Genomic DNA, 14,806 nt, shown 5'->3' with positions numbered 1-14,806 from the left:
AATGATTTATTTTTTATTGTTTCAAATATGAATGTACATTCAAATCCTAGTTTCATCTTGACACCGTCCTACCAGGCCCACATAGGTTGGGAATTGCCATTGACTGACTTTGCAGTGCTCTGCATGTAAAAACACAACAAATAATTGAATTGAAATCTTTAGGATTCTTCCTTCTCGTCTCCATGCGTGATGATGTAGCAGAGTGACTTGTAGTCGATGTTCCCCGCCACGTCGATAGGAGCTACCGAGAACGCCTGGTCCACCTGCAAAGGTCACCGTGGAGACAGCGGCAGGTGAAGTTAACAAGGTACAACATGGAAACGGACTCAGACCAGTGTGGATTTCGGCGACTAAAACTATGACAAAGAATGTTCGTCGACTACCTTTTTTCACTGACGAAAACTGAATAAAAAAGAAGCTATGGTGACGAAATATATTGACAATGTTGTCAACAGATAGGCCTACGAACTAGACTAAAATGTTAAGGAGGCACTATAGTGGAACTAAAAGACAAGTGGTTTTCCTTTTTTTTGCGCTTGGGTGTTGCACACAAGTGTTGTGGGTGTTGCACACAAGTGTTGTGTTGTGAGCTTATAGATCGGCTATTTTTAGCATGCATCAGGCATTACACCATCAAGGCTCACCAAAGTAAAATTTTGTTGGCAAAAATCAACTAGATTTTATTTAGTCGACTAAAACTAAAACTTTTCAGATGACTAAAATATGACTAAACTAAATCAAATGTCAAAATCAACACTGAAACAGACTGATGATGACCATTGCAGCACAGGGGTTTATGAAGTCATTTCTGAAACATAGTATGCAAACCTCTTCTGCTGTGAATTTATCCGCCTGATTCATCAGTAATCGCCTAAACCTGCAAGAAATCAAAGGAGGAATAAACTAATTAGCCTATTGTATATTATGTTTTATAATTGTTTTCATTGAAAAAGCTAAAACCATGGCAACCATACTCATCCTTGTTGACAAATCCCGTCGCATTGGGATCAAAAAGCTTGAAGGCAGCCAGTATAGTCTCCTCAGGGTCAGTACCTGCAGTGCATAACCCCAAGAAATGATTAGCATCAAATATCATCACTGTCGGGCAGAAACCTCTTATCTCCATAGTTTAACATAATGTTGTTGTTTTTCCTTAATCAAATTCCCTATTGATCATACTATACAGTGACACACACAAGTATGAACGATAGCAGATCTACAAGCTATTTCTGTTGCTTTTGAATCCGTAACAGTTAACCGTTTTGAAATCTTGTTTGACATGACCAAACCTGCCCTGTCATTGTTAGGCATACTTCAAAAATGTCCACTCCTCACAGCCCTCCACACAGACCAAGTAGACTTTAGGGCCGATTCATACTCCTATTTTAGATCCGAATAAAAGTCGGTTCGGCTCTGTAGATTTGTCATTTGAGGTTCGGGGGGGGGGGGGGGGTACCGTCCTAAAGTTGGCTCTTCGGTGCTACTGAAAGTTAATGACGAGCCGAAATCATTTCGGCACTACAGCGCAGAAACAACGGTAAAATAGGAGTACGAATCGGCCCTTAGAATTACCGAGGACCAATTACTGTTTATGAAGATGCTGTAGGTTGGAGAACCTGTATGACCATGGATAAGGTGGTTAAAGCCCAAAGTGCATTTTGGTTGCTGTGACCCCAGTGATCTCACCGTTAAGTTTCTCCCCAAACAAAGTCAGGAACACAGTGAAGTTGATGGGACCCTTGCCTTCATTCAACATCCCATCCAGCTCCTCGTCACTGACATTGAGCTTTCCTGGAGCACACACACACACACACACACACACACACACACACACACACACACACACTCTCTTATTTAATCATGATGGGACGAGAAACCACCAGTTTGGCAGCAGTTGACAATGCACCTCGAGGAGGTCGACAATTGTAGATGACTCCAGACAATGTTATCCTTCATATCAGTGGTTCGCAAACATTTTCATGTCAAGGGCCGCGAAATTGACATGTAGCCTACGTCATATTTAGCCACAGACTGTGGACCAAAAAGAGCTGATCTACAAGCTCACGTGTCACACTGTGACGAGGTGTGAGCTTGTATGTAGCTTGACTATTGAATAGCCGAGTATACAATAGGGTTAAAGTTGTTCACATTTAGCTGGGGCCCTTGCTTCATAGAGAACCACTGCTTCATAGACTTTGACAATTAAGCTTTAAAAAAAATGTATTAAATAGTTACCCAGCTGTCCATATGTCTCCTTCAGGTCTTGTTTTTTAATGACACCATCTCTATCTTGATCAATGCAGCCAAAAGCCTGCAAGGAGGAATACAGTGTGGAGCCATTTCATCTGATTTGATGGAATTTGGATTTATTTTCGGGCAAAAGCCTCCTATCTCCAGTCCCTAATTGATCATCATACTATACAGCCTCAGACAAAAGCGTCAAAAGTAGCAGATCCACAAGCAACACATTCTGAGCTTGTAGATGTGCTACTTTTGAATTTGAATCCTGAGAAGTAACAGTTTTGGACATATGAGGTTACCCGACAGAGACGATTTGTAATTGTGATTGATGATTTGCAATACATACAAATTTGAAACAGTGTCTGGTTTGTCATAGGCACTCTTACCTCCTTGAACTCCTGTATTTGAGACTGCTCAAACATGGAAAAGACATTGGAGCATGTCTTCTGAGCTCCCCTCTGTCTCTTATTAGCAGACTTCTTACTTGCCTGAAACCCATACAAAGAGAAATCATACAATACCACCAGGGTTTGATTTGTGAAGAATTGTGATACTAGTGGGGTAGGGAGTAGGGACATTTCCTTAACCACTATAGCCTATACTTCTCCGTACGACAAATAGCAAAAAATAGTCAATCTGTTAGCTCACAACACTTGCGAATGATAAGAATAATTTGGTCCTGTCACTGTATATTTGCACATGCCACTGTATAATTTGTCCTCTGCATTTATCGTGTTATGTTAGTGTTTTTATGTACTACGGTTATGTGGGAGCTCCCTAGAAATTTCGTTGTATGCTCAGTGTATGCTTTGTGTGCAATGACAAATAAAAAGTCTATTCTATTCTATTCTATCCATCCTATTATGCAGTGCTCGAGGAGCAGTTAGTGGTTAAGTGTCTTGAAGGTCTACACACCTTCTGTTTTCCGGGCAACCACTTTACTTTTTATAACATTTATTTTTTATTTTTGACAGATTCCCCCCCCCCCCCCCCCCCCCAATTGCAAGGTCAATTGGTTAACACACTAGACGTTTTAATTAAATTGGTAAATTGTGATATTAACAGCAGGGATAAAAACCATTTCCCACCGATGATCGAACACTGGACAGAACTGTCATGCGGCGCAAATACTACAAGATGCTACATGTACCATAAACAGCCCCCAACACCCAGCCCAAGGTCAATCAAATCCAATATGACTGCATCAGTATTCTACAGTATGAGTTTGAAGATAATGACTACAACCTCCAAAAAGCTTTTGATCACCATTCAGTTGTATTCTCAGGCAGCATATCAAGTCATTTAAACTATCAAAAAGCATATATTTACTCCAACTGGAATAGAAAAGATTCTTCGGGCATGCAAGATAAAAAAAGTCTTTGTTTGACCATTTGCCCCTAATCAGTCATGATGAAAGCAGGAAATGAATGATCTGCACATTAAACAACACTTCTGGCTAGAGAGGTCATTATTTTCCAACATTCTTTGAAGGAAAAGATCGTCACATTCTGGAGATATTAATTTACTTACCATGTCTGTAGGAGTGTTATAAATCAGTTGGCTCCCAGGCTAGGTGTGATACTTGGGACAGTTTATGTATGGCTCATGTTATCTGCTTGCTGCCTATAATAGACTCTGGTGGGCAACATAGTCCCTTACATGGCTCCCTTAGTCCTCTGTCTCTCTCTCTCTCTTAATGGGCCTGATAAGAACTGAAGAACCAAGGATTCCTCTGGTCTGGAAAAAAGAGATAAGGAGAGCGCAATGGTGGGATAGAATATGCAAGGGACAAACGCTGGTGGGACGTAAGCCATTTCTACCCTGCCAAATACCCTCTTGAATAGCTGAGCTATAGGCAGTGATGTACTTGAGTACAATATTTGTGGGGTTTTTTTTTACTTTACTTGAGTATTTTAAAATGTCAGTACTTTTACATCTACTCCACTACATCGCAGAAGCAAATATTATACTTGTACTCTGCTGCAATTATTTGAAAATGTTACTTACTAGTTACTTTGTAGATTTAGACTGTTATTACAAAATAGGCCTATACATGAACCACTTCAGCCGTATAGACATTTCGGCCATTTGAAAATAGCCGATTTACAAGCTTACAATGCGTTGCGATGTGACACATTGTGAGTTTGTAGATCTGCTATTTTCCAACAATGTTTAGACATTGTATACATTTGAAATCTTGTGAAATGGCCTGGGACATACTGCATGAGTACACATGAGTCATTCCCAAATACATGCGTGCACACAAGACAAGACAGGCCCAATACTTCCTGCACGACGAATAGAACAAATTGATGAGCTACAAGCACGTGGGAAAATGTAGGCTATTTCATGATTGTGTTGTGATACGTGTTTTACTTCTTTCTCCAAACAGAGAAGGCTCCACCTGTGATCTTTGGTGCCCTCCTAAGTTCATGGTTGGGATGGTTTAGCCAACACAGATGCCTGACAACAAATGTCAAATGTTTGAGTTACAGAAGTGGCTGTAAACAAGCATCTCGAGCTTAGTCCACTTCCCTGGGTAAACAAAGAACTTTGCAGTTTGATTATGCACTAGCTAGGCCACAGACTTCCCCCTTATTAATATCTTTTCTAACAGTCAGTACAGAATTAAATTGATGAAAACAAATGGAAGGGTCCATTCATTTTGTACACTTGAGTTAGACTCAAAGGTCCATTTACTTCATAGCTAACATTTAAATGTTGAGAACTATGTTGTGAACTAGTGAATTACCGTATTTGTTGAGACTTAAACAAACCAAATGATCAGACTTAGAGTTAGTTCCACTTTAGATTATTAATAGTAATAGAAAACCAAAACATGTTCCGAGTTTAGTTTTAGCAACAGAAGAGTCCAAATCTAAATAAGTAGGATATATTTATTATTTTTAATGTTTGCTTTAAATTTGCTTAAGATATCTGGTCAATAAATTGCAGCTCAGTCGGTTCATGTAGATCTCACAAAATTCCACAGCGAAACTGCTTTACTCCACTAATCAAAGTGATCGAATTCAGCCCATTTAAAAAAAGAAAATATTTGAAAGGGGAAAACCAATCCTTTTAAAAATTGTTCACAATCACCCTTGGATATATTTCATATAGGACATTGATGTTATATACAGGGGAAATATTATTTTGAGAAATCGTTGCTCGTCCAACGAGAAGCCATTGACAGTCTGCAGAGCTACTGCACAGAATATTTATACTGTAAAAGCAGTAAAAAGCAACAGTCTTCACACACAATCACAGTCTCACAAACATCACTGCAGTTATACAAATACTGTACACAAGCAAAAGTCATACACACTACAGAAATAAAGTGGATAGATGTCTAAAAATTCAGATTACCAAAGGCATAAATTGACAGTTTACTGCAAGCCAAAGGGATGTCAAACCAAAGGGATCATCCCCATGTTCCCAGGGTCCCTTTAGGGTTAGAGCTGGGAACACATGCATTTGGGACTCAAAGATGAGATCCACCCAAATGCACTTCCAAGTGCTTAAAGCTTAATCTATTGTCCGTAATACATACAATGTTGCTTGACAAAAAGCAACTGGTCTACAGGATAATAAGTTGTGAGCTTGTAGATCAGTTTTTTGCAAGCCCCACAGGCTTAAACATGATCCTGATAAGTAATAGAAATATGGTGGCGCTTAGGGCCGATTCGTACTCCTATTTTAGAGCTGAATAAAAGTCGGTTCGGCTCTGTAGAGCCTAAAATGTGACGTCATTTGAGGTTCCGGGGGGGGGGGGGGGGGGGGTACGTCGTCTCTTCGGTGCTACTGAAAATTTCTGACGAGCCGAAATCATTTCGGCACTACAGCACTGCCCGAAACAGCAGTAAGATAGGAGTATGAATCGGCCTTTAGAAAGGGGTCAAACAGCACAAGCCTATTACCCATTGTCATCATAGTTTTTGCTATGCAATGAATACTGCTGTCATTCAGCTACAACCTGTAGCACATAATCAGTTCAAGACCTGTACAACGATGTAAGGAAAGACTGTGAATCCATCTGTTATATAAGGCAGCTGGTCAGGGAGCAGATTTTGCCATTAGGATCCCAAAATAAAAGGATGGCAATCAAAAGGTAGGGCTACTGTAAGGAGTGTAGAAACAGAGGACATTGTATTGCATCGTAGGCTTTCTCTAGGGAACTAGAAAGTGAGTGTTGCATTTCAACACTCAGTTCTCCACTTAATTTCAGGTCAATCCAAGATACCGCTAACAAATTCCAACATCCATCAATAACAGTAATTTCAAATGGGAATGTTTAAGACTTCACTTAAGACAATGAGAGGGGGAGATGCAAGAAAACGCAACTTTAAAACAAAGAAAATATGGAGAGGAAGTGTACCACTGTGTACAATGCATCATGTTTACCGTGGGGCCCACCACATAAGAACAGTCTCTGCTGTCTTATGGCCTATTCATACTCGTTTTAGGTGCTATGCCGACCACCGGAAACTACAGCATGACGTCATGCCGTGGTGATAACTGATAACTGATAAGCGACTCACGGCTCACCCCAACATCTGTTTTTACAAACCACCGAAAAGGTGAGAGGTGGAGTATGGCCTTTAGCCTGCATGAACTAGTTGTGAGGCCATTTGAAAAAATAACCTAAATCCATGATACAGGCACAAATAAACAGGGCCATCTAGTGGGCTGAACAAGAAACAGAAACGTCCCTCCCACTGGATTTAACTCTCTAGTAGCGACAATTAATGGAAACAATTACAGATTGTCAAGGTTGCCTTAAAGTAATGCGCTGAGAGAATTTCATACAATCTGAATACAGATGAAAGTTTGAAAACATTTTTTTTTCTTACATCACACCACCAATACACAAGATCACACCGTTGTCCTCGGCTGGTATTGAACACCACAAAGATGTTAGGAGTTTAAAATAAAATCATATCCCCTGACCGAACCCCATCAGTCCTTCAACCCCCATCAGTCAGAATCCAGAGGTTTCACATGTAGACCTCCACCTCCTTCTGGCCTCGACCCTTTATAACCCTGGGCGTGGACAGTATCCATTCTGTCCCTTTGTGCTGAGAGTTGGTGGCTGGTGCATGATGGGAGTTGTAGGAAGAGCAGCAAGGCAGAGAGAGGCATGGCCGTGAGGACTAGGCAGCAGCATCACATGATCTCACAACATGAGTTCTGCTTCCGTGCCTGTGTGTGGGAGGGGGGGGGGGGGGGGGTGAAGGTGTAGGGACATGGGTCAAGCACAAACAATGAAGAGATAGGGAGAGACAAAATAGAGAAATTGGACTTGACCCATATGCACACACTATGCCTTGACAAAACAAAAGTGTTGATGCCTCTCGTGACATTATTTTTCAATTGACAGGGTTGAGTGTATAACATAACATTAAAACCACCGGGGCCCGCTGGTTTTATCTTGACCGTCTGTTCCCGACTGCAGGTATGTTAAATACTTGCACGGAACATTTGCGTTGGGTCCTGTGGGATCCCACTCCCGATGCAGGGCTCTAGCACAGAGCCTATCATCTCTGACAGCAGGTCAGTAATCTACAGTCTATTGAATAGATGTACGATTGAAGTTGTAACTTATGCCAATGTTCTATTTCAGCTGATACAACCCTTCCTAATTATTAATTATGTTCAAACTTGGCATCAATTGAACATACTGATGCAACCTAGTGCTGTATTTTACACAAAAACATATAAAATAATGTGTCTGGCGAGAGCCTGAGCCATTTTCTATAATCATGTGATAACATGCAATTGGGTATCTATAAATGATACTAACTGTAGTCTTTTTTGAATAGTTGTGGATTTGGAAATGCCATATCGTCTCCTCAATTGTTCAGTAGCCTTTCAGAAGTAGTGCATCATTCATTAGTGCTTTCCCACAGCAGAACCTAAAACCAATCACTGAACGGGTGCAGTACGTTGTTCAGACTAGTCATTGGTCCGACAAATGACAACCCACCTCATCTCCTAAACTAACAATAGCCGCAAGCACGGGAGCGGACGCATGTCGGACTAGTGCCCTGTCTGAATTACATGCGGTCCCCCACTGAACACCTGCGTCATTAAGCCCTCCCACGGGCACGCTTTGGCTGTGTTGAGCCCCGTTAGGAAACCAACACAAGTTCAACAGCTCCGTGCAAATGGAAATGCAACAGTTACTAGACATTCTTAGAAGCATCCTACGGTGCAGTGGAAAAGCCCCGTTTGTCAGCTGACGTCAGTACTTACAGTCTTATAAAAGGCTTTGGATTGGTTTCCCAGATGTTCTGATTTTGCCACGAGATCATCCAGTTTCTCCCCTCGTTCCAGTAGACTTTCCATGGTGTTATGCTATCAAAAAATACATAATCAAGTCTTTAAATGAGCTAGATGGCGTGCAGTTATTAGCTCACGCCTCACGGTTATGAAATGTCATAAGTTGATGACTCACAAGAATGATCTTGGTCTCATCCAGCTCAGCCTGCACTTTTGTCATGGCATCTGCCTCCCTGGGGTTCTGTTAGCAAAATCATTCAATAAAGTACTTGTTACTATAAGTATTTGATGTGGATCAGAGACACAACATATTTGTGAAATTGAGCAAAATTAGTCCTTTAGTCTAAACAGCAGAATCTACTCTGCAAACATACATGTTGATGTACTAGTAGGGCGGGTCATACTTTTTTTTTTTTTGAAAATCAAAATGCTTGGGTGTCTATTTTGTGTGTTTTTTTCTGGAGAATTCAAATATGAAATTATTTTTTGGATAGGACAACTCTTACCTACATGAATTTGCATTTTTAAATCGCTAATTGTACCCGTTCTACCTCATTTATAAGATTTAAAATCCAAAGGAAATTCTAACATGTGGGGTGTCTAAATTACTTGTTTTTTGATGGAGAATTCAAATATCACATTATTTGTTGGATAGAACAACTCTAACCTACATTATTTTGTACTTCTAAGTTGCATAATTTGCCCGTTTTAACCTCTTTTTAGGATTTTCAAAGACATAAAGGACATCATTTATATTGACAAAGTCAAATCAAATTTACATTTATTGACAATTCAAGTGCATGTATATATCACTGGATAAAAGTACAATGATCAATCATCACTTTCTGAACTTTACAAGGTTGAATAAGTCCTGCTTTGACTCAGCTTTAGACATCAGCCTCCTGCTGGTCTCCTGAGCCCTGATTCCTCCATCCCTCTTTTCCAGAGAAGTAAATAGCAGAAGCCTCAGTCACCATTTTGACCACCCTCTCAAGGCTTTGAGTGTGGCAAGGCCAGTTGGGCACCTCCATGGGGGTGTCGATGAAGTTCTTAATCTCTGAGGTGCAGGTGAGAGGTGGCTCTGACACACCTTCTGACCAGCGAATCAATCCACCAATGCTGGAAGCATCATGATTGATCTCAGGTGTACTTCTGGATCTTACAGAGTTGTCTCCCAGCTGAGTGTCTGGGTCTCCTTCTCCCCTGATGGCCAGGATTCTCTCCACCCCCTCAATCCTCTCCTTCTGATCCTTCGAGCACAGTAGTGTTTGGAGGATGGCTTCACTGTGGGCATACCACGCAGATCTTGTAACAGTTGGCATCACAATGTTCAATACCTGCTTCCTCTGGGACTTGAGACAGTCCAGCTGAAACAGTATGTGCCTAGGCCCTTCAATCCAGCACTCCTTGACCTTCACATTGAACCAACAGGGATAATACACTCCAATTATGTATTCAACAATGTCCTTCAGTTTTGTCAGATTTTTTCCTTTCAGTCCATGCTTTGACACCCAGATCCTGAGAAGTCTGTTTGCTGTGGTGAGCCAGCGGCTGTGGTTTACTGTCCCTACTACAGTACACACACTGAAGTCAACCTGCCACTGGCCTGGGGTCAGTCAGTCAGTACAGTACACACACTGAAGTCAACCTGCCACTGGCCTGGGGTCAGTCAGTCAGTACAGTACACACACTGAAGTCAACCTGCCACTGGCCTGCCGGGCCAGTAAACCACAGCCGCTGGCTCATCACAGCAAACAGACTTCTCAGGATCTGGGTGTCAAAGCATGGACTGAAAGGAAAAAATCTGACAAAACTGAAGGACATTGTTGAATACATAATTGGAGTGTATTATCCCTGTTGGTTCAATGTGAAGGTCAAGGAGTCCTGGATTGAAGGGCCTAGGCACATACTGTTTCAGCTGGACTGTCTCAAGTCCCAGAGGAAGCAGGTATTGAACATTGTGATGCCAACTGTTACAAGATCTGCTTGGTATGCCCACAGTGAAGCCATCCTCCAAACACTACTGTGCTCGAAGGATCAGAAGGAGAGGATTGAGGGGGTGGAGAGAATCCTGGCCATCAGGGGAGAAGGAGACCCAGACACTCAGCTGGGAGACAACTCTGTAAGATCCAGAAGTACACCTGAGATCAATCATGATGCTTCCAGCATTGGTGGATTGATTCGCTGGTCAGAAGGTGTGTCAGAGCCACCTCTCACCTGCACCTCAGAGATTAAGAACTTCATCGACACCCCCATGGAGGTGCCCAACTGGCCTTGCCACACTCAAAGCATTGAGAGGGTGGTCAAAATGGTGACTGAGGCTTCTGCTATTTACTTCTCTGGAAAAGAGGGATGGAGGAATCAGGGCTCAGGAGACCAGCAGGAGGCTGATGTCTAAAGCTGAGTCAAAGCAGGACTTATTCAACCTTGTAAAGTTCAGAAAGTGATGATTGATCATTGTACTTTTATCCAGTGATATGCACTTGAATTGTCAATAAATGTAAATTTGATTTGACTTTGTCAATATAAATGATGTCCTTTATGTCTTTGAAAATCCTAAAAAGAGGTTAAAACGGGCAAAATAAGCAACTTAGAAGTACAAAATAATGTAGGTTAGAGTTGTTCTATCCAACAAATAATGTGATATTTGAATTCTCCATCAAAAAACAAGTAATTTAGACACCCCACATGTTAGAATTTCCTTTGGATTTTAAATCTTATAAATGAGGTAGAACGGGTACAATTAGTGATTTAAAAATGCAAATTCATGTAGGTAAGAGTTGTCCTATCCAAAAAATAATTTCATATTTGAATTCTCCAGAAGAAAACACACAAAATAGACACCCAAGCATTTTGATTTTCAAAAATAAAAAAAGTATGACCCGCCCTAATGTACTAGTTTAATAACTCTTCATAGACTTTATCCACACGTCAGCTACACCACCCCCACCCCTCGACCAATAGCTGAACTGCTTATAAACATACATACCTGGTATTTAGCTAGATGAATATCCAAAGCCTTGTAGTTGATGGTCTCCGGATTCCCAGAAGGCCAATCTATGCTCTCCACCTGCCTGGAGAATTCATCTAATACCTGAAGAAGTGGGCATCAATCAACACTCTTGAAGCCATCTATATAGATTGGATTATTGTAAATAATATGTAGCAGCTCTGTGAGCCTTTCACATTTATTAGCAATGCTAGTGAAAGTATTAGCATGGTGGTTGCCACATTTCAGTATAAGGCAAACTTGGTGTGTGTTTATAGTACCATTTCAGGCCTCATTCTATGGCATTTAAGTTAGTTTGGCACTTCTCTACATGCTGAAATCACAATTTGGATTTTATTTCAATTCATTGTGCAGTGCTACAATGTAACATTTTTGAATATTGATTCACAGCTACCCACCTTTTCTAGCAATGTGAAGCAGACTCTCTGTGGGTACTCACTATCTGCTATCACCACAGCACCCAGACTGTCGTTTCTCACGTACACGTGACACAGATACTCTGAAGGAAGGAGAAGCAATTAGAAGTGTAACAGTAAATGGATCGATTTATAATCATAAGTTAGGCTTAAAGTTTCAAAAACGATTAAAAGATCTACAAGCTCACAAAACGCATCACGATTTTCACATGACACCGTTGTGTGCAAAGTAATATAAATAGTAATAAGAGCTTAAAGTGGTTAATCGAGTCATTGAAAACGTGCTTCTCGGTTATAAAATGAATCTAAAAAGGAATCGATAGACTAATCCCTACAACAATGATCAAGTAAGGATAACATTCATTGTACGTATTTAAGTTTGTCAAATTTAATTTATTGGCGCATAAGCATAATGCTCCCCCATACCTTGTTCTTTGACAGAAGCACGACTTCCCTGTGATGACCGCTCAACAATCAAGGCACTGGTGAAGGTCATGAACTCCTGGACACTACATTAATCCAACCAAGAAATGGATATGATGGGTGTTATTACACAACATAACTTAAGTTAAATGCAACCACATTAAGGTTATAACACCTTAAAAAATAATCATGGTTATTCTTGTATTGCTGTATTGTTAAATTAAATGTTGCAGTTAAGGTTAGGTTATTCGTTTTGTATTCAATCAAACAAAAACAGGACAGCAGTCAGTGTCCATGCTTTCTAAAATAACACTGCAAACTGAAATGGAATGAACCCTAGTAGAATCCATATTCTAGGGTTCCTAGAACATCGTAAGCTTGTATATCAGCTTTTTTCTGCAAAGATATTTGGTGTAGATCGAAAACAGCAGGGAACTCCTGTCAATAGGTGTTAAGTCAGTGTTGGGACCACCAGGGGACCCTTTGTGACAGTGTACAAAAGGACCAAATGAACCATTTACAGGTCCATTTGGTTCTGTCATGGGTGTACAACTCTTAGAACAAAAAGAACATTGTATGGATGCACCTGGGACGTATCCTCAGTGATGTATCCCAAGTCATCAGGGTTTCGGGTCTCGCAACATCATAGGTGATTGATCAAGTCCCGACTTACGTCCCATTAGCTACGCACGATCAGTCCCATTAGGGAAAGACCAGAGCCACACCGTCCAGGCGTCCACCACTCCCGAACTACTCTGCCGGGACTGGGAGGTCTGGCGCATGGAAGGACTAGGCTCTGTGGGTTGACTCCTGTCCGGGCCCCTCCTACGTCTCACCAGGCCCAGCACCTGTGCGTTGCACCAGACTCCCAGCACCAGACACTTGTCTTCATTCAGGAGTGGTGGATTCTTGAGCCACAATGGTTCTTAGTTCTTACAATTACAATTACTTTGGATCCAATTGTACACTCTCCCAGTTAAATGGCCACCACGAGAGTGACGAGTGATCAGTCAAACATGTGTTCTCTCGGCAGTAAATAAATAATCTTATATAGTAATAATAGTCTGTATGCGATCTGACCATTATTATTGTGATTACACTGTCATGCTCGTTTGAGGACAGGTAGAGAGCAGAGCATACATGTGTTTGGGAATGTTGCTGAAGGTTGTTATTTTGTCAGCTGACACAAAACGTATGTTTTCTCATGCCAATAAAGCCCTTTGAATTGAATTGACACCCAAATCAAAGAAACCATACATACAGTGTGTATTTCATTATATGATATCTCCACAGTGTGGCTGTAAAATGTAGCCTAGCAGCCTACTACTATAGCCTACTGGTAGGCAGAAAATGGCAACCAGAATAACCCGTTCTGAGCGAAACTCCTCCCTACGCTCTGGCCCAGTGCTAAGTATTATGTGGTATAACATTTTACGTAAACGACTAATTCTAAAGTCCAAAAGGGCTGCCGCTGTGGTGGTCAGTCACAGTCACACCCACCTGGAGCGCTGGAAGAAGCTGAACGAGGAGAGGTCATAGGCTGATTTCAGGAGATTCGCCTTGGTTGCTCCTTTGTGAAGGATACTGAGACTATAGAGCTTCATGCTTGCACTGGATCAGCTAATGTCAGTCACAGATGCGATCAACAGGCCTGGAGATCTGATTAAAACATGACACACAAGTAAAATCACATGAGAACATTATCTCTAAAGGGAGCCATCATTAACCATAATGCTGCTGCCTGCTACGCTAACTGCGAAGTTGGATGGTAATAGTTAGACCTTATGCTAGCGTTAGAGGGTGGCTGAAGTTATAATATACACTTTTATTTTCTTAGAAATTACGATGGTGGTCGCAGAAGTTAATAAAACATACCGGTAAACACTGTTAGCTAGGCTAGCTATGCTAGCAGAGTTAAACAGAACTTAGCTAATTCTTCAAACCCAAGTGAAGGGAAGCAGAGCTAGCAAATGGCTAACGCCGTGCTTCGGGTCTCAGCGCGGCCCTCACCTGACACAGCAGTGACAATGAACAGACGTGTTCTTATTCCACTATGGCAAAAGTAGTGTGTATATCCACCGAATGTCAACAGGCTGTCGAAGCTAACACTAGCTAACTGGGATGCTACGTTAAACACTAAACAACGCACGACCAATCACCACGTCACGATCCTCCATGTGTCCATTGGAACAATGTCTCCGGCAGGAACACACACTGAGCGCCGAAGGTTCCTGGCGGAATGAAACCACCTGTTGCGATCACGATTTCTTGCGATCCTGTCCTGTGATTGCGAATTTGCGATTCCTAAACTTTGTAATGTACAAAGTATAAACACAAAAAACAAACAAGCACAAAACATCTTGACACTCTGTATATATGAACATTAGCCAACCGAGAAAGCCTTATCATATTTAATTAGCATAATAGGCCCTGATAG

At 41.4% G+C, this 14,806-nt stretch overlaps 2 protein-coding genes across 2 annotated transcripts; both read right to left on the bottom strand.

Moving 5' to 3' along the window:
* Nucleotides 1-125: 125 nt before the first annotated feature.
* myl7 (myosin, light chain 7, regulatory) lies at nt 126-3,800 on the bottom strand. The gene is made up of 7 exons (XM_080765573.1): nt 3,772-3,800; nt 2,628-2,729; nt 2,236-2,311; nt 1,687-1,791; nt 975-1,053; nt 829-877; nt 126-263 (listed from the first exon to the last, which is right to left on the bottom strand). The coding sequence occupies exons 1-7, from the start codon at nt 3,772-3,774 to the stop codon at nt 159-161; spliced, it is 519 nt and encodes a 172-aa protein (XP_080621699.1). The 5' UTR covers nt 3,775-3,800; the 3' UTR covers nt 126-158.
* Nucleotides 3,801-5,128: 1,328 nt separating this feature from the next.
* Nucleotides 5,129-14,547, bottom strand: ykt6 (YKT6 v-SNARE homolog). Its single transcript, XM_080765494.1, has 8 exons — nt 14,380-14,547; nt 13,870-14,028; nt 12,373-12,455; nt 11,929-12,029; nt 11,510-11,614; nt 8,696-8,761; nt 8,494-8,595; nt 5,129-7,440 (listed from the first exon to the last, which is right to left on the bottom strand). Exons 2-8 carry the CDS (start codon nt 13,971-13,973, stop codon nt 7,405-7,407), a joined length of 597 nt encoding a protein of 198 aa, XP_080621620.1. The 5' UTR covers nt 13,974-14,028; nt 14,380-14,547; the 3' UTR covers nt 5,129-7,404.
* Nucleotides 14,548-14,806: the final 259 nt, after the last annotated feature.

Source organism: Protomyctophum bolini (assembly GCF_963924005.1).
Source record: "Protomyctophum bolini genome assembly, chromosome: 6".
NCBI lineage: Eukaryota > Metazoa > Chordata > Actinopteri > Myctophiformes > Myctophidae > Protomyctophum > Protomyctophum bolini.
Note: the sequence above shows the minus strand (reverse complement) of the source record. Positions and strands in the feature narration are given on the sequence as shown.

Bases quoted from the DNA above. Each gene is read 5' to 3' on its own strand.
- myl7 (XM_080765573.1), bottom strand. The intron at 1,792-2,235 runs GTAACTATTTAA...TGTGTGCTCCAG, and splicing joins GGAGACATATGGACAGCTGG to GAAAGCTCAATGTCAGTGAC. The intron at 878-974 runs GTATGGTTGCCA...GATTTCTTGCAG, and splicing joins GGATTTGTCAACAAGGATGA to GTTTAGGCGATTACTGATGA.
- ykt6 (XM_080765494.1), bottom strand. From the start codon at position 13,973: ATGAAGCTCTATAGTCTCAGTATCCTTCACAAAGGAGCAACCAAGGCG. The intron at 11,615-11,928 runs GTGGGTAGCTGT...CCACTTCTTCAG, and splicing joins GCTTCACATTGCTAGAAAAG to GTATTAGATGAATTCTCCAG. The intron at 8,762-11,509 runs GTATGTATGTTT...TTTTGCTAACAG, and splicing joins TTCATCTAGCTAAATACCAG to AACCCCAGGGAGGCAGATGC.